Source organism: Gnatocerus cornutus, chromosome 9 (genome assembly GCF_029298725.1).
Source record: "Gnatocerus cornutus isolate USDA-ARS CGAHR chromosome 9, icGnaCorn1.1, whole genome shotgun sequence".
Taxonomy (NCBI): Eukaryota; Metazoa; Arthropoda; class Insecta; order Coleoptera; family Tenebrionidae; genus Gnatocerus; species Gnatocerus cornutus.
Genome location: NC_142241.1, coordinates 12,600,743 through 12,627,778, shown reverse-complemented (window position 1 = coordinate 12,627,778; position 27,036 = coordinate 12,600,743). Strand labels below are relative to the sequence as shown.

The window sequence follows — 27,036 nt, the reverse complement described above, 5'->3', positions numbered from 1 at the left end:
TGGTTCGACAACTTTTTTCTTCTAGAATTTGAGCAGCGCACTTAGGCCATGAAGTTTAGGTTCCAAAATTCCTGGTTTAAACTAATTTGCCACTTTTTTAATTCAGGAAGTTCGAATATGGGGACGGAAAAGCACAATAAATTTGATTTGACAACTTAAGCAATTTTATTGAAGAGGGTGAAATATGTAATAACTTTGACACTTTACCTTATAAAAGCACACACAATTTAAACTGGTATTTCTTTACATTTTGTTACAACTCCTTCGCGTGTGTCTTTCCTCGTCCATCCTCCTTACCAAGAGAATCAAAAAACTTCTGAATCGTTTTAAACATTTTTTGGACATCTGCAAAACTGCGACGTTTAATGAACGCCTTAAATAAAGTCATGAAGAAATAGCGGAACTACAAATCTGGTTTGAATTGTTGGTAAAAAGGTGTGAGAATTACCAGTAGCATATTCACTCTTTTCGCCGGCACTAGACAATTCTTTATGGGACTCTTCAATCAATAAAATTATTATATTTCTAGGGAACTCAAATGAATTTTCTTTGTAAATGACTATTGACAATCATTTCTATTAATAGTTGAAGTCGTATCGACTCGGAAGTCTTGTAAGAAATAAAAATAAACGTGAAAAAACTGTCTTTTATATTTAATGAGGAAAATTGGCGATATGATACAATATAAATTACTATAACATAAAAATAAGATTAATTTCACATTATATTGATATTACATATGTACTAGCGTCTATGCACATAAAAATGGAAATTTTTCACATACCACAAAGTACAGAATAGATCGAAAACTACACCATCACAAAATGGTTATATTATCTAAACCAAACAGTTGGTACATCACATCAAATTTAGTTAATTACTTAGGCACCCTGTTTCAGTCGTTCTGCTAAGATAAACTTGCATCAAGTTCTGCATTATTTCGACTTGAATCGTTCCTCCAAATATCCAGGAACCTTAAAACATTTTTATTACTGTTGTAATCATCTTTAAGATCTAAATTACATCTAAGCATAGGAAGCACAAGAGTGAGAAAGCGTCTATCTACCGTACAAAAGAAGGTCCAGTCTATTGGCTAACGGGGCACAATTTATATAACTCTACACAATATAATCTCTAATTATAATAAAGTACAATGGAATTAACTTCAGTACACAACACCTGTGTATTAACAATGTCATGAACGTTATTAGATGTTAGCTAAACTTTCAAGTACAGTGCTATTTACAATTTGCCGTCTAAGTTAACTCTTAATTGGACCGTTCGATTGATCATTTTTATAATGACCCTCAATTAGTTGAGTTTCGACTTGTGTGATTTGCCCCGCTTCCTGAAACAGTGTTGTTTTCACAGATGACATGCAATTGTTAATTAAAGATGAGTAAAAGCAACAGCAGAAACAACTAGCGAAATTACGGTACCTTTGGTTTATCTCTATGGGTGTCAACGGCGTCTATGGGCAGTTGGATATGTTCAACTCGACAACCATACGCTACTGGAGTTAGTTTTATTATGGTATGTAGAGGAACTCGCAGATAAGGTAGTTCGTCTAGAAACGAAGAAGTAGAATTTGTGGTTTGTGACTAACAAAACTCACCTGCTGACTTGTCAAGAAAATACGCCAGAAGACAACGTAACACTGCTTGATGCGACACCACCAAGACGTTGCCTTGTCGTTCTAATTCCATGATGACAGGCTCGAGACGACCGACCAAGTCTTCGTAACTTTCACCTCTTGGGTATCTATAAGCGAACTTATTTACGTCTCTCGCGGCGAATTCTTCAGGGTATTTGCCATTGATTTCTTCGTACGTCATTTCTTCACAGACTCCCTAAAGACGACTGGTAAAATTTTATTCAAAACGCTACGAAAAGACTTACTGCATCTATTTCGTTTAAAGACTTCCATCGTTCTTGAGGAACGTTGAGCCCACCGACTGTTTGTATTGTTCTTTTTAGCCAAGAAGTCCACACTCTTAGTCCTTCAATCTGTTGCTCTTGGATGTACTTGGCTAGAGCCCCCGCGTACTGTTTGCCTCTAGGACTGAGATTTGAGTCGCCTCCTATTCTTCCTTCAAGGTTCTGCTCGCTTTCTCCATGCTGTTAACACGAAGATACAAAAAGTTCTTTGGCTACGAAGTTTAAACTTACTCTGGTCAGATAAATGGTTCTTGGAGTAATGTGGATATTCATCAAATAGTACACAATCCTCGCCTGGATGTGGCCTTCGTGTTTATGAACCAGACACTTCTCCCCCGTGTTGTAAATCTTCATGAACGACGTCTCCCTCTCTTGTACCTCATCCAGCGGTTGGTACTTCTCTTGGTAGTGTTGAATTCTCAACAGAAAGTCTTGTAGCACCTCATCTTTATTCATATTAGCATAGTCAGGACTGCTGACTTTAACTTCTCTGATATTTTGCTCAATGATTTGAGGATCGTCACAAATCGACTCGACAAAAAATAACTTGTACCCCATTTTATTAACAACATATTCATGGATCATCTGTCTTCTCTCCACCGTGGAATTCGTCGCATCAAACACGGCGACTTCGCCACCAGCTTCCAACCACTGAAGAACATCTTGGAGAGCTTCAATAGCGCATTGCGCCCTCAAAGCCATTGCTTCTTGGTTATCCGGACGAAAGAAGTCGTGACTTTTATACGCGGTGGTTGCATGGCGCCTATATTCACCCAAATTGAACACTGAAGAAGTTAAATTAGTTAAGTACTAGTTTCAGTTTGATGGTACCTTTGGTGTTGATGCCGATCCAGTTCAGGTACCGAGACAGCTTTTTCGAAATGTACGTTTTGCCTCTGGCCGGAAGGCCAACCATGGCGATGACGTGGGGGCTGTTAACATAATTTGCTCTTTCACCTTGAAAAGAAAAAGTCTAATGAGTTTTTTGGCATGGAATTGAACAGAAAGTCGAGCAGAAAAAAGCGATGATGTAAACGCGAGTTATTTTTGTTTTTTTTCGTACTTCGCGCGGAGGATAGGCGAAATTTGTGGGTTTAACCTTGAGAGGGCTTATCAGTATGGAAAAAATATAAATACCTATATGGAGTGAAACAGCTCTCTGAAATTGGGAACGACGTCGTTTTATCATATCGTCATTATAATCCCACGATTGGGCGTCACTGAACGAGATAAAAATAATTGTGTAATTGATTCTTAAATTAGTGTTATATGCTTCACTTTACACGTCGGATTTAGCCGCACATGGACACATCACATTTTTTCATTGAAAGCCCACACTGTCCAGTTCGTATAAATAGAAAAGACCGCCACGTGATATTAATACCTGAAGTGGGGAGATAGTAAAGATAACAAGAAGTCCAATTTTCAATACCAGATGAACTTTGGTAAAGCAAGTCATGCGCACAAGAAGGTCTTAAATCATGTAAAACAAAGGTCATCAACATATTGTAATGGCAGCGACTTTTGACCTCTTTGTACTTTGAATAGCCACGGATTTCGGCAGTGGACTTTGTCAAAACAAATTAGTACGTATAATTAGACTAATTATGGTTGAAGGTACAATTGGGACTTAAAATAGGCAACCAAAAAAACAATCCCCGGCAACCAAAGCACAGAGCGGAATTTATTGATTTCCGATACCTCCAATTGGTACGAATAACGAAATATGACTTAAACATACCTGCAGTTTCACGATTCTCGACTTTTTCAAATTTTCCGTTAAGGTCAGAAGAACCATTGCCAGGGCACGCCATGGTGGGTTTCATACTGAAATATCGACTTCAGGTAGATAAGCGTTGAGCTTAAAGTTTCCTGGTGCTATAGATAATGGCAACTAGTTTATTAAATTTTCCAAACCGCTTTCGAAATACCGTTGCGGATGGATTTTTTGATAACAGCGCATGAATTAGCAGAGTGTTTATCTGGTTGCTGACTCTCGCACCATATTTCGAAAGATTGACGTCGAAGTCGACACGCGAAAACAAAGATGTTGATTGTTTAATCAATGAACCGAGGAGGCTCTATTTTTCATAATTTTGTAATGTTAAGTGGGCGCTCCTCGTAAGCATTCGTAATCAATACACGGGAGGTTTATAGCATGAGTAGGAATCTTCTTATTATATTTTTACGTAATAATTAATGTCTTGAATAATTGCAAGACTGTTAGGTACAACCCGGTGTACTCATCAACTTATTGTTACAATCATAAGTAACGGAATCATTAATTCATTTCTCCAGTGACAAATTCAAGAGGTTTCATATCTAAGAATTAGATGGCGTGATAAGATCTCAAGCAGTTTGATCACAAGTTATTGAATTTATTAGAAAATTTGTATTTTTACAAAACCATAAAAACGTCATAAGACAGTAACCTCGTTCAGCACGTGATTGATAATCCTTGGAATTTCGCATAATATTGTGTTTTTATTACTCATTTATAATCATGAACCTACACGTGAATGACACCACAGGAAATCAAAGACAAATTGATAAACGATAGTCTGGGTTATTTTTCACTTTTTTACGTGCTCACACTGATAAATGACGATGTAAACTTGAATTTGCTGATAACGCTCAGGGACGACAATCAAAATTACAAGAGGGTGGTGCAGATTAATGAGATTTCTTACGAAATTAAGTTGTATTCAAAACATATTAATGGGCTGAATGCCAAACGAGCAGCGTGCGCATGGTCCTAAATTTAAACAAGTGCTTTATGACTCCGGTTTTATAGCCAATATTTTGCTGCACCTGTAAGATGGAATTTTGGGGTTCCCAGGCCATTTCCATGCATCAGGTGTTCCACAAATATCAAGAAATTTTGAATTTTATTTTTTTCCTGCCAAACCTCCAAATAAAATTCGGTTAATGGTAAATTATGCTTTAAGGTTCTTAATTCGGGAACCGTTTTAAGGATCCAATCTTGTTGCGGCATTTTAAAAAAAAAATGGAATTGAAAACGTAAAATTTCAAATTTCCCACTCAAAATTTCAAAGTTGGTGGTACCGAAAATTGAAAGACTGTCATGACAGTGTCAAAATTAACCTTACTTTTTAAATTTGTTTGTGCGTGAATAGTGCCAAAGGTAAAGACAAACCATGGAAAGGCTATTTACAGTAAAAGGTTAGTTTAGGTTTAAAGCGACCTTATGCAGTGACATATCTTCATTTCGCAGTCACACAACCTTCGAAATTTTGACCGGAAAATTTGAAATTTTACATTTTTAAATTCAATTTTTTGCTAATACCGTAATAACATAGAATTCTAAAAATAGTTATCAGATTAAAAATTCTTTAGAGCAAAATCCGTCTTTAACCAAATTTTATTTAAAGGTTCGGAAGCGCAGGTATATAAAAATTAAATTCCCCATGTTATTTTCCTTGTTCAGCAATTCGCGGAGCACCCGGTACTTTTGATTCTACATTCTATTATCTGAAGGGATATCAGATTTTTTTCTTTTATAGCGGCATTGTTCTAAATGATGAAATAAGTAATATAAAATATCTACGATTCAAATCAATCATTCTATCTGGAAAACATTTCGTTTATCTAGATTGACGGTTTAGCTCGTTTTATACGTGTGGTATTAATTAATAAATATTTACCTAAATCTAGTGTTTTTATAATCAATCCGATAAGATAATTGAAAGGTATTAAAAAAGAAATAATTGTTAAAATATGGATGTTGGGAATTTGCAAAGGACAATGAGGAAAAATAGTTCTCCAATCTAGATAAGATGGTAATCTTGTTTACCTATTAGCTTTTATTATTAATAAACAATAAAAATTAAGAAATATGTACTGTTTATGTCTAGACCAGCTCTTTTTGTTGATTAGATAAATTAACCCAATCGAATTTTCCAAGAAAACAAAATTCCACATTGAGATGCATCATTAATTCACATTGTCTAACATTTCACATTGTAAAGAGGAGAAAAAACAAATTATTAACATAGTTGTCCCATAATTTACACGTTATAACCGGAATCAACCAGTTCGAAACAGCCTAATACCTCCAATCATCCAATTTAAAATTTAATTAATTTCTGTATAAAATATCAGAAGCAGTGGTCCTAATCAGCGCCAGTTTATCAAAATCGTGACCTATATCCTCCACTTCATGGTCATATCAGACACACCGGAAAGCTCCCAATTAATTCAGAACTTTACAAAATCGATCAATTATTCAATCATGCATTGTCGATCACGACAAAGCCTCGTGGTAATTAAAAAAAATAAACAAATACGACTGTGTTGATCATAAATTAAGAATAAGCAGTAAATTGGTACCATGTTTAATTTTGTAATTCGAGTAGCCAAAGAAGAGTACCAGTTTCTCGTTCACGTGATCGCGTAGTTATCTTGGTAATGCAAATTTTACAATCTAAATTCGCGGACGTCATCGTCACAGAAAACAATTTGTGAATGGCCTGCGTTGAAAATATTCCTTCGAGTTTTATTCCATCTCATGGAGATATTTATACGTTGTAAATTCACACGTCAAACACAAATGACAAACCTATTCGAACTGAAGCGGCTCGTTTTCTTGTTTCGTGGAAACTACTGGAGGGTGCAGGCGTTTCATCGGTTTTCATAGTTCAATGCCAAAGTCACCTGTCTGATGACATACTGACTTGAAGGTTGCTATTATTTTATTTTCTTACGGATAAAATAGCAGAGCACCTTGATAATGACCTCGGATAAGCACATGATTCCGATTTCGCAATGAACAACGACTGTCACCAATATTGTATTTATAGAGCGTTTATTTTTAGCTGCGATTGATAGGCGTAAATCAAATCATGGGGGAAGGAATAAGTGAAGAAAACGGAGTTAAAAACTCGAAGATTGCATAATTTCTGCGCAACTGGTGCAACGACTTTGTTGAATTTCATAACAGTGTTAAAATCGTGTGGATATTCAGGAAAATATTGTTAATGATCACACTTGAGCGCATCATGTGGCCTTTCTTATCTTATCGCGAAGAACCAAATTTTACGTACTCATTGTGAATAAACAAACTGTGACGACCCTTACATAGAAATGCGTCAATATGTTGGTTCAAAGAAAATACACTGACCTCAATGGAAATATGGTTGCAAGGTTGCGAAACACTCTTGGGGACCTTTCTGGACTTCGAAAAATGCTCTCACAGTCACATAAATCGTAATTCCCTTGGAACTTTTACGTGTTAGCATAATATTTTCTCAGTCAATGGGACACCGCTTATCTTTTCAACAAATAAAGAGCACGTTGTTTATTCTACCGATTATAACAGTGCTAATATGAATTTTTACGGGCTTAATAAATCAGTGTGTATTTTAACCAAACTGCATTTTCAGTAGAATTTTCAATAAAATTAGAATGGTTTTTTTCTAGTTGAAATAAATAGGCGATAAAATCAGATTTACGATCGCCAAGAACGTATGTGATAAAATAATTTACAAAATATTGACGTATGAACTTTTCTTTCATTAATATTTTGTACTGCCAATTTATTTTCGTCGATGAAATAAAATAAGATAATGAAAAGGTACTTATTTTTGCCGCAGACACGTTTCATAAATCCCAGCTTAAATTTAAGCTTCGGGACCATTTATCTGATTAACTTTTGCCGCCAGAAAATTTTCTAATTCTTGATTCTATGAAAGTGTGATAAGGATAATAAAAAACAAAAAAAAACAAAGATATATCACAGTCCAGTTCTATAAAAATATCTCAGACAGACTTTTTTATATGTATTTCACAGGGAAATAATCGGACATTGGTCTCTGTTGAACCCAAAAAATACGAACAAACTTATCTTCTTATCTAAGTATACCTATTTCAGAATGAAAACTAAAACGATCAGATGGGTCAGTATCGGATTTCGTCTGAGGTTCTACTAATTAATACGAGCTTGCATTGCACATTTGTTGAGCCCAATAAAATATCTGATTTATTAGAAATTCTCGACACTGAAACAATACCGTAACAACTTTTGCAAATCTTAAGTTATGGTGAAAAACAGGTAATCAACAGAACAATACGAATGACTAGGATTGGAAGTTCTTTCTCTGCGAAAGGCAAAATACCCAGTAGAAATGCGTCAACGACAACGAAAAGTCTGCAAAATTACTAATAGATGCGATGTGTCGACTATTGCAGAAATGTGATAGTGTCCAGGATCTGCAGGATCCACAAGAATTTGTGAATGTGATGATAATAATCAGCAAGAAAAAGAAATTATTAGGGTGTTCAAATAAAATGTAAGTAAAACGTGTTTACATTTTATGTATGAAGTGTTCAAATGCTATTGCATTACATTTTTTACGAAATTTTGAAACAACCTGATATTGAATAATAAAAACACAAGTTGCCTCACAAGCAACATTTCTGGTTTAGTTCAGAAACTCAAACATTTGATGAAATTTTCGAAATTCTTCACTTACATTCGTAATTTTGGTAATTTTAGTGCTACAGCTATGAAATTTAAAGAAGTTACTATTTTTATCTCGTGTATTAACTCCACTAAATTGCAAAATTATTGAACCAAAGACACAAATTTTAGAAATTTATCCTTTGAAGACCAAGCAAAAATGTCCAACATCCTTCACAAAAATCCGTAATTTTGGTAATTTTAGTCCTTTAGCTATGAAATTTGGGGAATTTACTATTTTTGAGTCTTGTATTAATTCCACTAAATTAGAAAATTGTAGCACCAAAGACACAAATTTTAGAAATTTTTATTTTGAAGACCAAACAAAATTTTTTGACATCCTTCACTAAAATTGGTAAATTTGGTAATTTTAGTGCTATAGTTATGAAATTTGGTGAATTTTCTATTTTTGAGTCCTGTATTAACTCCACCAAATTACAAAATTGTAGAGCCAAAGACACAAATTTTAGAAAATTTTATTTTGAAAACCAATCAAACATTTCAGACATCCTTCACTAAAATTCGTAATTTTGGTAATTTTAGTGCTATAGCTATGAAATTTGGAGAATTTACTATTTTTGAGTCTTGTATAAACTCCACCAAATTGGAAAATTGTAGACCCCAAGACACAAATTTTAGAAATTTTTCTTTTGGACACCAAGCAAAAATTTCCGACATCCTTCACTGAAATTCGTATTTTTGGTAAATTTAGTGCTACAGCTATAAAATTTGGCGAAATTACTATTTTTTTGTCGTGGATTAACGCCACCAAATTCCAAAAGTGTGGAGCGAAAGCCACATATTTTAGAATTTTTTTTGCAGGCCAATCGTAAAATTCGATCTAATTTTTCTTCAATGCGCCAGGCTATTCTCCAAGTTTGTTGAATCTCTTCAGATTTTTTCCTTAGATTTTCAAAACTTTTTAGGATTTTTCTTGGATTTTCTTAGTCTCAGATTTTTTATTTTCCTCAGTTTCTGTTTAGGATCTCAACATTTTCTTTGCACTTTCGTGCGGGATTTCCTTGCATTACGAATTATCCTTAAATTCTATTCACATTCGCTATTTTTTTTTTCTATTCTCTCGATTGTCTTCCAAAAGTGTGTTGGGGTATTGCAGGACTTTTCCCAAATAGGGCCATGAATTTAGATCCGTCCCTGACTCTATTATCACGAAGAATTCGAATAAATAATCATTAATTGACACCAATCCAGAAATATCACAAACACTAAATAAATCTTTATTCAAATGACTAGTAATCTTAAATTTTTTTCCATAATAACATGATATTTTGCCGACGCAACAATGGAGTTTCGTAACGAACTTTGCTCCTCCACTCTCAACAAAATATCAGATAACCCTTTTCTAAATGAGTCACAATTCCTCAGTTCCAAGTCTAAAAACACAACCTTTGCCACGCAAAGTTTATAAACAATAAAAAAACGTAACAAAACTCCAGCATGAGTCCCCAAACCTTCAAACTTTAATTGTATTCTAAAATCCAAAACAACGCCATTGCCAAATTGGCACCGCGTCAATTCTCTATTATTCTCTCTTCTCAGGACAAAAATTTCATTTATGATCGTGGTAAATTGAGCAACACCAACATTGCCACTTTCTTGCAATGAAAAATGATGAATTGATTACGTGTGGGCTTTGTAAAACGTCGCAGCAGTCACGTATTATCAGACTTCTTTTGAAGCTCTACAGGTGAAAACCACGTGGAATTAATCACGTGCACTACTGTCTCTTCGCGGTTTTTTTGAAACCTTGGATGCTGGTAAACACGAGGAAAACCTATAGATGCTTTATGGAGACAATTAAGTGAAGACTGTTGTCTGATCGCTGCTAATCTAAATATACTTAGCCGCTGTGGACGTCAGAAAAATATTTTTGGTGGATACGTTGCCAAACACACCACGATCATGTTTTTTATTACAACAAAATACCTGTTGGATCTTCCTCGATTTTTGTTACCAAGTACTCCTAATACTCAATTTTCGAGATTTTGCCTCGTATCTAATCTTGGTCTTCACGATCGGTGGCAATCGGCGAAAATTACAAGGGTCATCATCTCCAATGATATAACCCAATTTTGAATGATGAGCTGGCGAATTCACGTATCTATTGCATGTCGGGGGTATAACAACCTGATAAAATAATAGTGCGTTGTTATTGCCTTTAAATTGTGCAAACACCTGATTCTAACGACAAAACAATATTAGCGGAAAAACACTCGGTAAATAGCTTCACGCATCGTTTGTTTGAGGGTTTTCAGAAGAAATTGGAACTGAAATCAATATTTCATAGCGTCGAAGTGGAAGAAAATGATGTTCAAACACTGCAAAAAGTGATGTCGTCATCTAACGGATAGAAAGTATCAAACAGTAGATAATTAGACAGTTTATGAATCATCAGAAAAATTACATGTTGGGAATCATTCATAAAATCTTTGCGTGTGAAAGTCAGAATAACAGTAACGTTTTTGTAAAGATGTTTTAATTTTACTGCATTTTCTGCAGTTTGGCATTGAAAAATGACATTTCGTGCCTCTAAATTTGGGTTACTTGAACTTTTTAATTCAAGGTGTACAATTACAGCGGGATTAAATGTTAAAATTTTACTTCGACGTTGTATTTTTTGATTGAACGAAACAATATTACTTTGGCGATTTAATTTTCTGGAGCTTTTAATAGGATCAATTTTATTTTACTAAATAAAGCGTTGTAAAATGATTAATATTGTTACAATTAGTCATATCTAACAGGTGAGTATTGTTTCGAAAGACGTGTTGTCAAAATATCATTATCTTTATGGAGGTACTTTTTGTGGTTTTTCCCAGTAGAAACAAAGCTATCGAATACAAAATGCACTTTTCAAATTAAGCTTTGCTCCAATTTTTGCAGGTTTTATTAGATAAGAAATTCAAAAAAGCGATTGCAATCTTTTAAATTTCTATAGGATATTCATGGAATCAGGGCAACGCATCTAACATTGGCACGTCATGATTCAACTTCACGTAGCTGCAGTTTGGGTAAAATCGTAAAAAAAAATACAAGGTGTTTATAAATGTTTCTAGCATCAAAGGTGGCTCTAGAATTCTTGTCATGCACGATTTTTCCGCTTTAATTTCATAGTGAATATAACTACATGTCTTGGAAATTATTTGTCACTTACGTCAACGACGTTTCAATTACGGTTTTGTGTCCAAGTTTATAATTTTTTGGTTTCAAACCACAACAAAAACAGGTTTTTTTTCAAAACTTACTTTTCTCCATAATTGAGGTTAACTATAAAAATGTCAGTTGAAAAATCTAGACCCACATTTGTAACAAGCGGCAATTGTCTTTGACATTTCATACCCACCCTTGATGCTAGAAACATTTATGAACGCCTTGTATATTCCGCGATCTACACTCCGTTAAAGCACCGAACCATCCAATAGGAATGCAGGAAAATTTGTACTGGGCGGTTTTGACGCACTGACTCGTTTTCATGAACATTTTTTAGATACATAAAGAGTCTCTAACTTTATTTTCGTTATTTAAAAATTCCGAACTTTACTTTATTTAGTTTTTAGAATTTGAACTGATCAAACTTCCTTGTCTGGAGTTCGATGTTCCATTTTTCTTTATGATTGGTATCTAAGATTATCAGATAATTGTTATCTTGATTTTTTGTTCTAAATTATTTAAATTCTTATCTTTTCAGGTGTTTCTAGAATACATTTTTAATTTCTTCTCAAAAACTTCTTTGGTTCTCAGGTTCTTTTGGGCTGTAGGGTCCAGGACTTTCGCATTCTGACCTTTTGCTTTTTTTAAATTTTCTGTTTTATTAATTATTCATATGTTTAGATTCCAAAATATTAGAATATGCATAAGATCCACACATTTTAGAATCGAGAAAAAAAAGAAACTTCCGAATTTGAAAGACCTAGGATGCGAATCTTCGAATCCGAAAGTCAAAAAAATAATAAAACCTTTATAATAAATTAAATTTGAATCTGAATAACTAAATACTTAAGATTGGAGCTTCAAAATACGAGAATTTAAGATCCAAAAAAAAACAGAACCTAAAAACCGAAAAACATCTCTTATCTTTTATGACAATTCCAAATTCCCAATTTCCCCGAGCATTTATTGGTGAAAGTCCCACTTACTCATCGATGCATTGCCAGCAATTTTTTTGCAACTTAATTACCACCAGAGACTGCAAATTAATAATATGATCCTCAAATTTCAGCTCCGGTTAGCAGACTTCTTGTGAAGAGTCTGTGAATAAGTAGTTTTTGATACCATTATCTAGTAAATGTGGCTTTTCTACACGTGTTACAACTCGTAGAGGAACGATCTATTTTCATTTTTTGCCTTGGGACCACGAAATACCGATATTTACATACGTAAACGTTATTTATACGGAAAATAAATAATTGCGGTCCTAATAATGAACCTTGGAGTTAAGTGTTACAGTTTACCTATTACCAATTAGATAACAAAGTGATTAAAAATTGTACCTACTGAACTTTATCGCTTCAATATCCATTTATATTTTGTTCGAATATATCGCTGGCAAATTCTAAGATCTTTTTTTACCCGCCTATTAATAACCCGTTTCCCGCAAATATGAAGAAGCGCCGCTTGTGAGTAAATTTTCGAAATCTCCCCGCCAAAAATATACATTTTTTATTACACAATACTCGTTCGCACGTGGAAATTCCTCGGAATGCGCCGGCGTGCTATGACATTGACATTTTCCAAACAGCTGCTTTTTCCCGCAACAATCGAAAAATGAAAAAAATTACAAAATTTCCAATCTTACCTCTAATAGGGAACGGTTTGGTTTGTACAGTTTCCGTGTTTGGCGGTAGAAGTCTTTTGGTTTCTGGAGACATGACACTCGGACATGCCTTTACTTCGTTACCCTTGCAATAGGGGTAAGGTCCTGTTCCCACCCCGCATCCGTTGCGGACGCGAAGAGATCCGCTTAGAATGTCTAAACCACTACTCATATCGACACGTTGCACACCGCTCTTCTGGATTTTTTTTAGACAAAACACCGCAACTGACTGAGCGAAACTGAGCTGATTCGCCGTTTTTACATAGATTGTACACAAGCGCCGTCGAGTTAATTGGAGAGGGATTGAGGATTTCGTCGACCAATAGCGAAACGTTTAAATCATACCACGAGGAAACGACAAATGCGACTGGGAGTGAGGACTTGTACGAGGAGCGATCGATAAAGTTTCTCACTTGAGCTCAGCGCGGAAGAACGTTTTTTTTCCCATTTTTTTATTAACGTTTAATAGTTTTATTTGTGTTTTATGAATGTTTCTATTTTTTTGTAGCGTCCGTCTTTGAAATTAATTCCTTTTATCCTCACTGTCGAGGAAATCCTTATTGTTTGTCCAAATCAAGTGGGCTGTTTAGAAACTCAAAAACAATGACTTTCGGCCTCGTAAATTCAAATTTCGCGCCTTTTACAAGTCAAGTTCCGACATATCAATCTGCTTTGCTCTGAACGTCATAAAGACTCAAAAGTGAGGTTACAATACGACAAAACTGTCATCGACTAGAGATTTTTGCAGTAATTTTGGTTTTGTGGCTAGTGTAGTCGGGGGCGCAAAATTTGAAATCGAACAAGTTTTCCTTTATTATCATAACGCGCAAAATGAAATATCGTTGTTTTTTTATTTTGGAGTGCTCCTTTTAAATCTGTTTTTATTTTGCAGACTTAAAGAAAACAATTCCATTATCTTTTATTACTCATATTCACATAAACAAAATAAACAGGGGCATTAGATCTTAACCACTGTAAATAAAATGTTTGTTTTTGACGTCCTATAGTGTGGTGTAGCAATTACATTCTAACATTGTAGAGCAGCAGTATCTAGCCCAGGGGCATCTTTCTTTGCAATGCCACCCAAGAGTTTCTTAATTTCTGCGATCGCTTTTCCGGGATTAAGACTCTAAAAACGAAAAATTAGAAAATAATTACACCAAAATCTCTTAGTACTTTAGGACAAGTTCTCGTGCAGTTCATAATAGTATGACACCTGTAAACGGAATAAGGATCCTTCAGTTTATTTAATCTCTCAGCAGTAGCCTCATCTCTTGAATCAATAATCCAGCGGTACGCCTTAAAAATTTCAGTAGTTTAGTGGTACAAAACTAGTAGAAGATGCCTACTTGCATGAGTACCGCAGGTCCTAAGTACTTGTCACCATTCCACCAGTAGCTAGGGCAAGAAGTTGAACAACAAGCACATAAAATACACTCATATAGACCATCCAGTTTCTGGCGATCCTCTACACTTTGCAGGTACTGCTGGTGAGATCCTGACTTCTTCTCATCTCTAGTACCAAACTGTTATGATTGTTTCTAAGAACGTTTAAGACTTACGATCGCTGCAACCAAGGTTGGATTGACTTGTACTGCTTATAAAAATTAGTCATGTCTGGAACAAGATCTTTAACGACATACATGTGGGGCAAAGGATAGATTTTGGTGGATTTTGAGAGATCAGTATCAATTTTACTAATACAAGCCAAAGTGTTAACTCCTCCAATATTCATAGCGCACGATCCGCAAATGCCTTCACGGCAAGATCTTCTGAAAGTTAAAGTAGGATCCATTTCATTCTTTATTTTGATTAGGGCATCTAAAACCATTGGACCACAAGCGTTCAAATCTACAGTGTACTCTTGCACCCAGGGCTGCTTATTAGGTTCATCTGGATTCCAACGATAGATAGCAAACTTTTTGTCTCGCGCGGCTTGACATTGGGCTTGGGGGGCCGCCGCAGCGGCATAATTGCGCACCTGAAATGTTGACAAAAAGAGTTATGTAAGAGTACAGAGGTTATGTCAATACGAGTACCTGAGCAAAAGTTCCTCTACATAGACGGAGGAGCTGCATTTCGCGCGACATTTTACACTACACTGCTCGTTATGAAAATAAAAAAGTATTTTTATTTTGTTAGCTTATGCTAAAGAAGAATGACAGCTTGTTCGCGCACTGGCAACCCAAAACCGACAAGTTGGCCGCGGGAACAGGGCTGCCAACCCCAGATTTGAATCCTTCAACTTAGTTTTGAGTGGTTTTAACCAAAAGTAGAAGACATGGTGAAACGTGAGTTGTGAAATTGGGTCTAAATGGTGTTTTCTTTATTATTTGGGGATAAAATCAGCGAGTTATGTAAGAAAATTACGTAAAATATTTCCGTGCCCTCTCTTGGTGGGTAGGGGAAGTTTTATCTTTGACGTGCACCAACTCAGCAGGTAATTTTAGCCGGAAAATGACAGAAGTGCCACTTGCCTTGGCAGCCCAGAATTCATTTCATTTCGTGCTTGGCAGTCGGTATGAGTGTTGGGTGTTGTGGTCTTCCTCGTTTCTAATTAAATATTTACTGTTTCAGCGAGACATAACCAAGTAAAACTGGAGAAATTTAGGAGATCCAACTTTTTCTAGGACGGATTCTCTGTTTTTACAGTACAGTAAGTTGTGTTTTTACTATTCCATTGCCTCCATCCTGATTTCTCAGGTCAACATGCTGAGATGTAGTGACACGTCAACTGACTTGCAAGTAAATTTGGCCGCTTTGAAATGAAACAATTAGAAATGCGATTATGTTGAATTGATTTTTGATCGTTTCGGTGATTATTTTCGTTTTCACGTGGCTTACACTTTTAACTTATCATCCATATGTTCGCTTTATGGATGTCTATTTTGCAATGAACTTCTCTTATCTCTTCCAACTTTGACTCGTTTGTGCCACATGTGCAGTCATTTTTCGTGGGTTTTACAACAATATGGTTACCGAAATGGGGAGGGCAATTATTGTTATTGATAAAGTTTATCGGGATTTTGGGATGAATGTGGGGGCTTTTATCAATTTTTCTGGTTTTTTAAGCAAACAAGAAAAACTGTTGAAGCTCGTTTCGCCCGGTTATTCACCATGTCGGTTTCAAAGTCATTGCCAAGTGAGAAAAAAATTTCAAATTGGAGCCCCCTTATCAATTGCACCCCAGTGGGTCATATTTTATTGCCAGCTACTGAAAAACAAGCCGGAATTTAAAATGTAAAACCTTCGTTTGTAATTTTATTGTAGGAGATAATTTGAGAATATTTGTTTGAATAGACATAATCGGGAGAGACAAATAATCCCCCTAATCATCTAAAGTGATAAGATATTGCGGTCATGATAATCGACATTGTATTACATTTTTATTGTTTACATTGATCCATTTTTGTCTTACATTATTCATTGTTGAAATTGCAGTTTCCACGTGACAAAACAGCTTTTCTGATTGTCACTTGTGTTCATTTTAATTTCGCCTGTATTTCCATGTCGTTAACTGCATTTCTAACGTTCTTTTGATAGACGGGTTTGTTTATTATTTATTGACATGGAAATAACCAGAAAGTTGAGCTTCACTAGAAATTGGCTTATCGGTTTTCCTACCCAACTCGATATAATTTTCAAATGCATTCACATTCAAGATTCTTTGAAAGCACACGTTTTAAGTACGATAAAGTTTCATCTGTTTGCGAAAGAGTAACAAGTTTGTGTTTTGTGAACTTGCAACGACAATCTGAGAGCGTGGACCGTAGAGTTTCCTTCACTTTGAATTTTTCTGCATACATTTTCATTTATACTGCAACATGCATGGATCTCTGGGGACACTTGGAATTGCGGCAATAAAACCCGAAAATCTGACACGAGAATTGTGTAATTAAAAAATTAGTAAGCGCCACGTTCCAGTAATAAAATTGGTTACTGTTCGACATAAATGTCAGTCTTATTTCAACTTACAATGTTCTAAATTTGTTGGGGCAACATTGGAGTTGGTAAAAACATATCGTAAACTCTGAGGATTAAAACTGTAAAAGCTTGTTCTTTACAAAATTTACAATTATAATTGAAGATGTTGCGTTGTCTTCTGAAGTCGGGAATGAAGAGGGATTAATTCAAACGTGTTGTGAAGGAACAGAATAGCGCCCGTTATGCTTCATTAGAATCCGTTACGAAGTGTGTAAATTCATATTTTTGTTTGTTTATCGCAAATTAACTCTTCACAAAAAAACAGTTTTCTTATAAGAAAGTGGACAGCATTTTTCAGTTTTCTGTTTGGTTGCTCAATTACCAATCAAATCTTTCACTTCACTGTTAAATTCTCATTGTTTTGTCCATGAACCCACGAGGCACATCGTAGAAGAGTCAGGAACTCACTGATTTGCATTTCACTTACGTAAACTTTTTTTGGGTCTGTTTCCAGAGTCGTTTAAAGATTAGCCGTTTTTTGTCAAAGCTGTGATAAAAATATTGATAAACAGCAAACTAAATTTGCAGTGAACTTATTTATCAATTCTGTTTTTCCAGGGGTTAATAGTTTTCAAAAATGGCCTACTGTCGACTTTCCCTGATTTCCTTGTGATTTCGTCTAACTTTCCCTTATTTTCTTGTAATTTCGTCTAAATTCTTCTGATTTATTTGTGTTTTTGTCGAACTTTCCTTTATTTCGGTTGTTATTTTGTAAAACTTCTCATTATTTCCTTGTGATTTTATAAAACTTCTTCTGTTTTCCTTGTGGTTGCGTCCAACTTCTCCTTATTTCTTTGTAATTTCGTCTAAATTTCCCTAATTTTTTTGTGTTTTCGTCCAACTTCTCCTTATTTACTTATGATTTTACAAAACTTCCCCTGATTTCCTATTGATTGCCCCTAATGTCTGAATGATTTTCCGTGATTTTCTTTTGATTTTCTATTAATTTCCCTGATTTTCAAACGATTTCCTCTGGTTTCCGGAGACTGATATACTGACTTCCCAAGGAGGTTAACCCCCCCATAATTTTGTTCGATTTTGATTAATATAAACTCTATTTGATGCAAACTCATTGTGGGACAATTTTTTAGAATATTAATTCGAAAACTACGAAAGTTTAAGTAATTTGAGACTATTTGTGAATTTAAATGGTTCTTTCAATGCCCTATTGTGAAAACTTTGAATTAATCTTAAAATTGTAGACATCCTAATGCTGTGCATTTAAAAAATATTAAGAACCTTGTTGGTTTCTATTTTCTCTTTTATTAAGTTTTGCTTCAGTTCTTCACACTGATCATTGGCAATTCTGCAGATCTCTTAGAATTTTACGAGTTCTTCAAATTTGTCGAATAATTTAAATCCAGTTTATTCGATGCTCTATAAACTGGATTTAAATTATTCTACAAATTGAAAGATCTTTACATTCGCTGTTGAAATTTGAATTCTAGCTTTCAGAGTTGAGATTAATTAGATAATTTGTCTTTAAACGAACCGAAAGTTGCTATAATTCTAAAGGCGGTCATTTTATTGATACACATTTGTTTCGAAAGAGACGAAGCAGTTGAAGCGAATTTTTTGACCGTAAAAGACAAGATTTATCTCGATCATTTGGTAATAAATAAAATTTTACTGATAACAGTCGATAAATTTGTGCGATAATATTATTATAATATCATTGTACAATAAACTGGGCATTAAATTTTGATATCCCACTTAAAAAAGTTCATCTCAGGCTAGCAATTTTCACCGTACCTACGCACGCACCTTATGAATTAGAAAAACTATGTAATTGTCCTCTTGTTTCACGTGAAACGGTGCTAATAGTCTGCTTGTTTGTAAAACGATTGAATTAACATACTTTTCCGTTCGGTAGGTTGTAATAGCGTGGCATTAAAAATCCATCTAAAGTCTTATCGTTTTCTTGAAAGAATTTTAATAATGCCTTTGTAAAGCGATAAATTTTGAAGCCTCGATTGTTGGAAAATTACTTTGTAAAGAATTATGCGACTGACGCCGAGAAATGGGTTGATTTACGTTTTGCCTTGTCATCTAATGCTTAACATTTTGTGCGAATTTGTGTTACCGCCTGTCATGTCGATTCTTGAGCAAACATTTTTATAGGCGTCATCGATTTTTTAATTAAAGAGCTTAGTTATTGCATTATGTGAATTCTTAATCATGCCGATATCTATATTTTATATAATTCGTTCTGAATCCGTGTTTAGTGTATCGATTATTGTTTTATTGAATGACTTTTTTTCTAGTGTTGCTGTAACGACTTGGCACGACACAGGACAATCCGAAAATGCAGCAACCAGTGATTGAAGAGGGTGCGGCTTACGAGCCTTCCGTAAGGAGCTATGATGACCTTTTTCCAGCATTGCCCGAATCTAACACACATACTCAGAATCACAGCACTATGGGACAATGGAACAACAAAATGAGAGTCGGTTCATCGGTCATCACCCAAGTGTTCCGGTTAGTTCCTCATTAATTATACATAAAAGCACAAATAGACGTACTTTGGTTGCAGTACAAAGTATTATTGAATGAGTATTTGAGGATCTAGCATAACAATTATGACGACCTCGATGGATTATTGATGTATTGACATTTTGATAACTTTCCTTTTCTCAGGAGTTTATGACTGCGGCTTCCTGAAATTAAATACGATATCGACGTTATCTTAACTTTCATCTAAATTCGGTGGCGTGGATTTTAGAGTTATATAATCTCCGTCCCGTTGTCCGACAAATGATAAGTCTATCTAATTTCACACAAACGACACTTTAGCTTAGCAACAAACAACACAGCGACTGTTTATAAGACGGAAAAATCATGAAGATGTCTTTTATCGATGCGGATCTCTTGTTTCACCAGTTGCATGTTCAGTAATTGTAAATATACGCACGCACGTGTAAGCATCCTATCTGATTCATAATCAACAAGCGATCTCGTTTACTTGAAAGGCTGATTACATTGTCTTTCTGTTCTCAGTTCTCAAATTTGCTGTTCTCTAGTGTTTTTCTGAAAAAATATTTGAATTTCGCGCCATGTATTGGAACAAAAACAACCAGTTTTAAGTGATTTTAACGTTAAACCTAGTGGAATTTTGGTAACTTTTGGGTTTTCCCCTAAAATTTTCGAGCGCGAACTTTGAAATAACGCTCGTTGTCGTCTAATTGCGATGCAACTGATTTCATTAACGCGTTGTTTGTATCAATTTATGTAACTCTGTTTACAAAGTGATTTCCAACGTAAATGGTTTTACGCATCCTGTGGATTGTGTACAAAGATTTACACAGTGTAAACTTCAAAACATTGTAAATCCAATTAACGGAAGCCTGAATTATTGTTTGTTACAGAGAATATCGTACTTTTTTATTGTTCATGTAAGAAGACGTCATTTAATAAATTAGAGGTTTGTGATTATAGTGGCAAGATAATTGACGTTGCACGTTAAGAGAAAATCGTAAATTGTTGTAACCTTGATAATCAGCTTAAAATTGAATGAAAAAGGAGTTTTTTTCTTTTTAATATACAAGGTTCTTAAGTAATTGAATTTCTCCGATAATTTGATCAAGTTAATTACCATCTTAATTATTTTTTTTTTTGTGGTAGGGTTCCTTTCGAGGAACGTAAGTTGGACGGCAGTCAGAAATTCGGCGAAGGTGAATCCATCCAAACCTGCGCAAACATAATGAAAGAAACCGGCGCCCACATTGAGATTTCCCACGCTAAAGACCAATCTCTCACATTTTTAGTAACCGGCAAACAGAACGAAGTATTGGAAGCTCGCCGTAAAATTCTGACTCATTTCCAAACGCAAGCCAGCAAGCAAATTTCCATCCCTAAAGAACACCACCGTTGGATTTTAGGAAAGAAAGGCGATCGTCTTAAAGATTTGGAAAAACAGACAGCTACAAAGATCTCAGTACCGCCTATGAACGACCCTTCTGACGTCATCAACATTATGGGCACGAAGGAAGGGATCGAAAAGGCCGAACATGAAATCAGGGTCACTTCTGATCAGCAATCGAAGAAAGCATCAGAACGCATTAACGTTCCCAAAATATATCATCCGTTTATCGTGGGGCCTTACAACGAATATCTTAATCAGTTGATTGCGGAGACTGGGGCTAAAATCAACGTGCCTCCGCCGTCCGTTATCAAAGATGAGATTTTTATAGCTGGAGAGAAAGAAGGCGTTCTGGCGGCTAAAGCTAAAATCGAAGCTATTTATAAACAGATGGAGAAAAAATGCGCCACAGTTTCCGTTGAAGTTCCTAAATCGCAGCACAAATATGTCATCGGGCCTAAGGGGGCGACGATAGCCGAGATATTACAAACGACAGGCGTGAGCGTTGAGATGCCTCAAGGGGACTCCGCCACTGGAACTATTACTCTAAGAGGACCTCAGGATAAACTAGGATTGGCTTTATCTAAAGTTTACGAGAAGGCTAATTCCGTTAGGTCGAGTGATGTAGAAGCACCATCTTGGATTCACAAATACATTATTGGACGAAAAGGACAAAACATCAAGGAGATTACTCAGAATTTACCCAAAGTACACGTGGAATTCACCGAAAAAGAAGATAAAATTAAGATCGAAGGACCACCTGAAGAAGTGGAAAAAGCACAGGAGCAGATTGAAAAGATGGCGAAGGATCTAATCAAAAAGCTCATCTTCATTGAAATGCACGTAGACCCGAGGCTGTTCAAGCATATCATTGGAAAGAGCGGCGCCAATGGTGAGTAACCCCGTGATTATTATCTATGTCACTGCACACAAAAATCATTGAAAATTTTCGTGACCGCTTATTTTTATCGCGCAGTTATGTTTAATTAAAACGCCTATGTAATAAGTACCCTTACAAAAACTTGATGAAGCATGTAAACCACAATTATCGATACATGCGCTTGTATGCAGGTACTTATCGTTCATTTACTAATGTTCACACTTGGTTGCGTTGCGTCAGCGGAAAACGCAAAACCGCAGTTTCGTTTTTTGTTTCTCGTTTCTACTCACCACTGATTTGTTCATTTGTTCCAGTGAATCGCTTGAAAGAAGAGTTCAGTGTTGTGATAAACATCGACGAGAGTGGTCTGATTCGAATTGAAGGCCATAAAGACGGTGTCCAGACTACAAAACAGGAGCTTGAAGAACGGATACGGAAATTAGAGAACGAGAAAGAAAAGGACGTCGTTATCGAACAGCGTCATTACAAGAGTATAATCGGTGCTAAAGGTGAAAATATCAAAGAAATTCGCGAGAAATTCAATCAAGTACAAATCTATTTCCCCGGTGCCGCTGATAAAAATGACATTGTTAAAGTTCGCGGACCGAAAGAGGACGTCGATAAGTGTTGTAGATACCTCGAGAAGATAGTTAAAGAATTGAACGAATCGTCATATCAAATCGAAGTTCCGATCTATAAACAATTCCACAAGTTCATAATCGGAAAAGGTGGTGCCAACATTAGGAAAATTCGAGAGGAGACGCATACGAAGATTGATTTACCCGCAGAAGGCGATAAAAACGACGTCATCACCATTACTGGTAGAAAAGAGGACGTCGAGGAAGCCAGAGAAAAAATCCGCAAAATCCAGGATGAACTCGAGAATATCGTCTCTGAAGAGATCACTATTCCTCCGAAATTCTACAACTCGTTAATCGGAGCCAAGGGAAAACTCATCCATTCGATAATGGAAGATTGCGGCGGCGTCGCTATCAAGTTTCCTAGTGCCGACAGCAAAAGCGATAAGGTGACCATTCGTGGACCTAAGGATGATGTGGATCGTGCCAAACAGCAACTGCTCGATTTAGCTAACGAACGCCAACTTGCCAGTTTTACCGCAGAGGTGGGTTGAAATTATGGCGAAAATTGACGTTTTGTTTGCTCAATTTCACACTTGCGGAAAATTGCAACTTTATCTCGATGGTCTTTTCGCAGGTACGTGCCAAAGCTCAACACCATAAGTTCCTTATTGGCAAAAATGGTGCCAATATCAAGAAAATTCGTGACTCTACTGGGGCGAGGATTGTCTTTCCCTCAAGCACGGACGATGATAGAGAAATTATCACAATTATCGGCAAAAAGGAAGCCGTCGAAGAGGCCAAAGCCGCCCTCCAAGCCACCATCAAGGATATTGTAAGTTGCAAGAGTTGTTCACTCACTAAACCCTGTCCAAATATTTTTTTAAAACTGTTCTATTGTTCCTCTTACGCAAACAGATTCTGTTACCTTGAGACAGTTTAACCCATTAACGCCCGCTACCAGAAATAATCTTTTTTTTTATAAATTTTACATATGAAGTTTAGTTTAGATACCTGAGTGATCCTACATAAAAAATTTTGAAAAAAATGTTTGTCTTTAATTTTTTCTAAGTTGTTCTATACAGGTAAACTCGAATAAATTGCAAAGATTTTAACCTTAATATCGGACTCCGCTGTAGATAACGATTCTGCAAAAAAATCGAAATTCGAATGGGGCAAAACCCCTTGGATTACTCGTTATTCAACGCTTAGGCATCGAATTCAGCTGTTTCCCAAAGACTGCAAAAACCGTTCGAACAAAAAACGTTTACGCTCGCTTTTATCAGACTTGTTTAACATTCACTTAATTAATGGTGTTAAAAACATCATTTTTAAAAGTGCCTATTGCGAAAAATTAATTTGTTTGAAATAAATTGGACCCTCAAAAGGGCCGATATTTATTTTGTTTGGTTTTTAAGATGATTTTTTTCCGATTCGCTTTGTGGATCAAACTGAAATTTTAATTAGATACGAAATAATGAAAAAGTTAATCTGAAATAATTACGAAAAATGTTCAAATGCCCTCCATTGGACGATCCAATTCAGTTTAATCCGTAAAGAAGACAGTTTTTAAAACTTTAGATTAATCACACTTCTGAAAAATCCACTGACAAAGAATAAAAAAATTTAACTCAAAATAATCCAAAATTGAACAATTTGGCACTGTAAAACCCACATTTCTCTACCACGATTTATATTTATTTTATTTTAAAGACATTTTTTGCCACTTGTTTATTAGCGTTTTTATTCCCAACTTTTTGATGGCCTGGACTATACTGCGTGAACTTGAACTATACTGCAATGGCCCGCACTCATTTCTGCAGAAAACTTTAATAATTTTTTTTCTCGGAAACGGTGACGTTTTGGAACGCGAAATTTGGCTATTATTTCAAACTGCTTTGTCTGATATTGGGGTTAAAATGTGTGTTCTTTATTCGGGTATTCCCTGTATATTCATTTTATGATTTTACAGGAAAAAAAAATACGGTAAAGTGATAAATGCACTGAAAACTGAGGTTTTTCCAACCAACCATTTGCTTGAAAAAAAAAGTAATGAAAATCAAAAGACAGTAGTTTATGGTAAACATTTTAACATACAGAAGAAACAATTCTAAAATACTTAAAAAAAATCGTAAACTGGCTGTCCTATATAGGACACTGGGCGGTAATGGGTTAAATGAGTAAACAATTCAATGTTTCAGGACAACATCATCGAAAGCGAGATGTCCGTGGAGCCCCGCCACCACAAGCACTTCGTGGCCCGCCGCGGCGAAGTCCTGCACAAAATAAGCGACGAATGCGGCGGTGTGATGATTTCCTTCCCTCGCTCCGGCGTCGACAGCGACCGCGTCGTGCTCAAAGGCTCCAAAGAGTGCATAGAAGCCGCCAAACAAAGAATTAACGAAATCATCCAAGACCTTGAATCTATGATCACCATCGAGTGCATCATCCCTCAGAATCATCACCGCACAGTCATGGGCGCTAAAGGTTTCAAAGTTCAAGGGATCACCTCCGACTTCGATGTTTCGATCAAATTCCCGGATAGAGAAAACACCGAAGAATATCCCGGTCATGGACAGTTGAACGGCGATATTAACGGTGGTCCTGTACGTCATTGTGACGTAATTCGTATTACTGGGAAAGAAGAAAATTGTTTCAAAGCGAAGCAAGCTCTCTTGGATTTGGTGCCTGTTACTATCAACGTGGATGTTCCTTATGATTTGCATCGCTCCATTATTGGACAGAAAGGACGCGATGTTAAGGAGCTAATGGACACTTATGATGTTCATATTGTTCTCTCTCCGGCTGGGATCAAAGAGGACGTCATTAAAATCACAGGAACTCCCGCTAATGTTGAGCGGGCAAAAGTCGCGCTCTTGGAGAAAGTGCAGGATTTGGAAGCCGACCGCAAGAATCGCGAGTTGCGCTCTTTCGCGTTGAAAATTGAAGTTAATCCCGAGTATCACCCGAAGATTATCGGGAAACGAGGAGCTGTTATCACCAAGATCAGGAAGGACCATGATGTCCAAATTACCTTCCCCAAAAAAGGTACATTAAGTTGATTTAAATTACTTTTCTACGTAGCAGACACTGTTTACATTCCTACTGGGATGCGGTCCAATTTAATTTGGAGTTTTGCCGAAATGGAGGTGAAAGGGTTGGCAGACCTCCAAGCAAAATTGGACCACACAATGCTACAAATTTCCGGAGCGGAATCTAAATGAGGCCTAAGAATTCTCCGCCGTCTGGTTGTTGCAATTTTGATAAATAAATGATTGATTTTCGCGTTAGGTGACCCAGATGAGCAGATCATCACCATCACCGGCTACGAAGAGAACACTCACGCCGCCAAAGACGACATCATGAAGATCGTCAATGAGCTGAACGACCTCGTCCGCGAAGAGGTCCAAATTGACTCCCGCGTCCACTCTCGAATCATCGGGTCCCGTGGCCGCAGCATCCGGAAGATTATGGATGACTACAAAGTCGACATTAAATTCCCACGAGGAGACGACGCAGACCTCAATCTGGTCATTATCACTGGGACGGAAGAGAACGTCAGCGAGGCAAGAGATCATTTGATCAGTTTAGAAGAACAATACGTAAGTTTGTACGGGTTTTTTAACTTCGTGTCTAATTTCGTGGTTGCAGCTACAAGATGTTGAGGAACAAGAAACCAGAGAGAAGCAACACACTCTCAACATCCATTTCGATCCAAATTTGACTAGCACTCGCTCGCGCGATCATGCTACCAACAGCAACGGATTTGTCGTTCAGGGTGGACCTTGGGAGCAGAGGGCTCCCAACACCGCAAGTGTTACCGAATTTCCATCGTTTGGAAGAAACACCGAGGAGCCACAAGCGTCCCCTATTTCCGGGGCTTGGGGTGGTCGCCGTTAAATCATAAAATTCAGCTGAGTCTCTACTGTGATTTTTAAGATTGTCCGTTTAATTTGATTCTTTTTCGAAAATCTAAAGCAGTTTCATCAAATTTTCAATAGTTTGTTTTCACTCAGTTTTCGTTTTGTATTGTAGCTGTCGAATTTGGTGAAATTGATTGCTGAGACAAAAGTCACTGCCAAAAGGTATGATTAAGTAGAGATCAGAGCTATAATTTTCAAGGTTACGTTAAGTATACTAACCTTAGTAGTAAGATAAATAGTGTTGCTGGTGCAACCTCTTCCCTCACTGTTTGCTGCATTAAAATGATAGGCCTGGCGACGACACTGGACTCTCGATATGGAAACTGACATACACAGACGCAAGCTATTTCATTTTGTCGATATTATGTCTTCCCTGTGGCGAACAGACTAGGCCTAGAAACGGCACTAATCACGTGGAGATGTTATGATATTTACTGTTTTATTTTAGCTAGCTGTACATGATCATTTTTGTATATTAATCTAGTTGATTTAAACATATATATTGTTATGCATAGTTGGATATATTATATATTTTTAAAGTTTTATATATTTTTTTTGTGTC

At 36.3% G+C, this 27,036-nt stretch overlaps 3 protein-coding genes across 6 annotated transcripts; 1 reads left to right on the top strand and 2 right to left on the bottom strand.

Annotated features, from left to right (window-relative positions):
- Positions 1-632: 632 nt before the first annotated feature.
- On the bottom strand, positions 633-13,504 carry Pfrx (6-phosphofructo-2-kinase/fructose-2,6-biphosphatase). 4 transcript variants are annotated; one of them, XM_088045473.1, is made up of 7 exons: positions 13,233-13,504; positions 2,770-2,895; positions 2,170-2,723; positions 1,900-2,118; positions 1,616-1,850; positions 1,440-1,567; positions 633-1,348 (listed from the first exon to the last, which is right to left on the bottom strand). In XM_088045473.1, exons 1-7 carry the CDS (start codon positions 13,420-13,422, stop codon positions 1,262-1,264), a joined length of 1,539 nt encoding a protein of 512 aa, XP_087901599.1. In that variant the 5' UTR covers positions 13,423-13,504; the 3' UTR covers positions 633-1,261. The 4 variants fall into 4 exon arrangements, with proteins under 4 accessions (XP_087901599.1, XP_087901600.1, XP_087901602.1 ...); XM_088045474.1 differs by having other exon boundaries at positions 633-974; XM_088045476.1 differs by lacking the exon at positions 13,233-13,504 and adding an exon at positions 3,680-3,844.
- Positions 13,505-14,156: 652 nt separating this feature from the next.
- Positions 14,157-15,461, bottom strand: SdhB (Succinate dehydrogenase, subunit B (iron-sulfur)). Its single transcript, XM_088044576.1, has 5 exons — positions 15,290-15,461; positions 14,813-15,231; positions 14,600-14,765; positions 14,427-14,549; positions 14,157-14,379 (listed from the first exon to the last, which is right to left on the bottom strand). The coding sequence occupies exons 1-5, from the start codon at positions 15,338-15,340 to the stop codon at positions 14,278-14,280; spliced, it is 861 nt and encodes a 286-aa protein (XP_087900702.1). The 5' UTR covers positions 15,341-15,461; the 3' UTR covers positions 14,157-14,277.
- Positions 15,462-15,685: 224 nt separating this feature from the next.
- On the top strand, positions 15,686-27,017 carry Dp1 (satellite-binding protein 1 Dp1). Its single transcript, XM_088044574.1, has 9 exons — positions 15,686-15,769; positions 15,828-15,906; positions 19,499-19,712; positions 20,856-21,985; positions 22,288-23,096; positions 23,189-23,386; positions 24,753-25,599; positions 25,843-26,153; positions 26,203-27,017. The coding sequence occupies exons 3-9, from the start codon at positions 19,540-19,542 to the stop codon at positions 26,449-26,451; spliced, it is 3,717 nt and encodes a 1,238-aa protein (XP_087900700.1). The 5' UTR covers positions 15,686-15,769; positions 15,828-15,906; positions 19,499-19,539; the 3' UTR covers positions 26,452-27,017.
- Positions 27,018-27,036: the final 19 nt, after the last annotated feature.

What these genes read in the sequence shown, in the direction of transcription:
- Pfrx (XM_088045473.1), bottom strand. Translation starts at nt 13,422, where the DNA reads ATGAGTAGTGGTTTAGACATTCTAAGCGGATCTCTTCGCGTCCGCAAC. An exon ending in CAAACCGTTCCCTATTAGAG is followed by an intron (nt 2,896 to 13,232) that starts GTAAGATTGGAA and finishes TTTCTTTTCAAG; the next exon opens with GTGAAAGAGCAAATTATGTT. An exon ending in CCCATAGAGATAAACCAAAG is followed by an intron (nt 1,349 to 1,439) that starts GTACCGTAATTT and finishes ACACTGTTTCAG; the next exon opens with GAAGCGGGGCAAATCACACA.
- SdhB (XM_088044576.1), bottom strand. Translation starts at nt 15,340, where the DNA reads ATGTCGCGCGAAATGCAGCTCCTCCGTCTATGTAGAGGAACTTTTGCT. An exon ending in GTAGAGGAACTTTTGCTCAG is followed by an intron (nt 15,232 to 15,289) that starts GTACTCGTATTG and finishes TCAACATTTCAG; the next exon opens with GTGCGCAATTATGCCGCTGC. An exon ending in GCACGAGAACTTGTCCTAAA is followed by an intron (nt 14,380 to 14,426) that starts GTACTAAGAGAT and finishes TTTCGTTTTTAG; the next exon opens with AGTCTTAATCCCGGAAAAGC.
- Dp1 (XM_088044574.1), top strand. Translation starts at nt 19,540, where the DNA reads ATGCAGCAACCAGTGATTGAAGAGGGTGCGGCTTACGAGCCTTCCGTA. An exon ending in TGGAAAGAGCGGCGCCAATG is followed by an intron (nt 21,986 to 22,287) that starts GTGAGTAACCCC and finishes CATTTGTTCCAG; the next exon opens with TGAATCGCTTGAAAGAAGAG. An exon ending in TCAGTTTAGAAGAACAATAC is followed by an intron (nt 26,154 to 26,202) that starts GTAAGTTTGTAC and finishes TCGTGGTTGCAG; the next exon opens with CTACAAGATGTTGAGGAACA.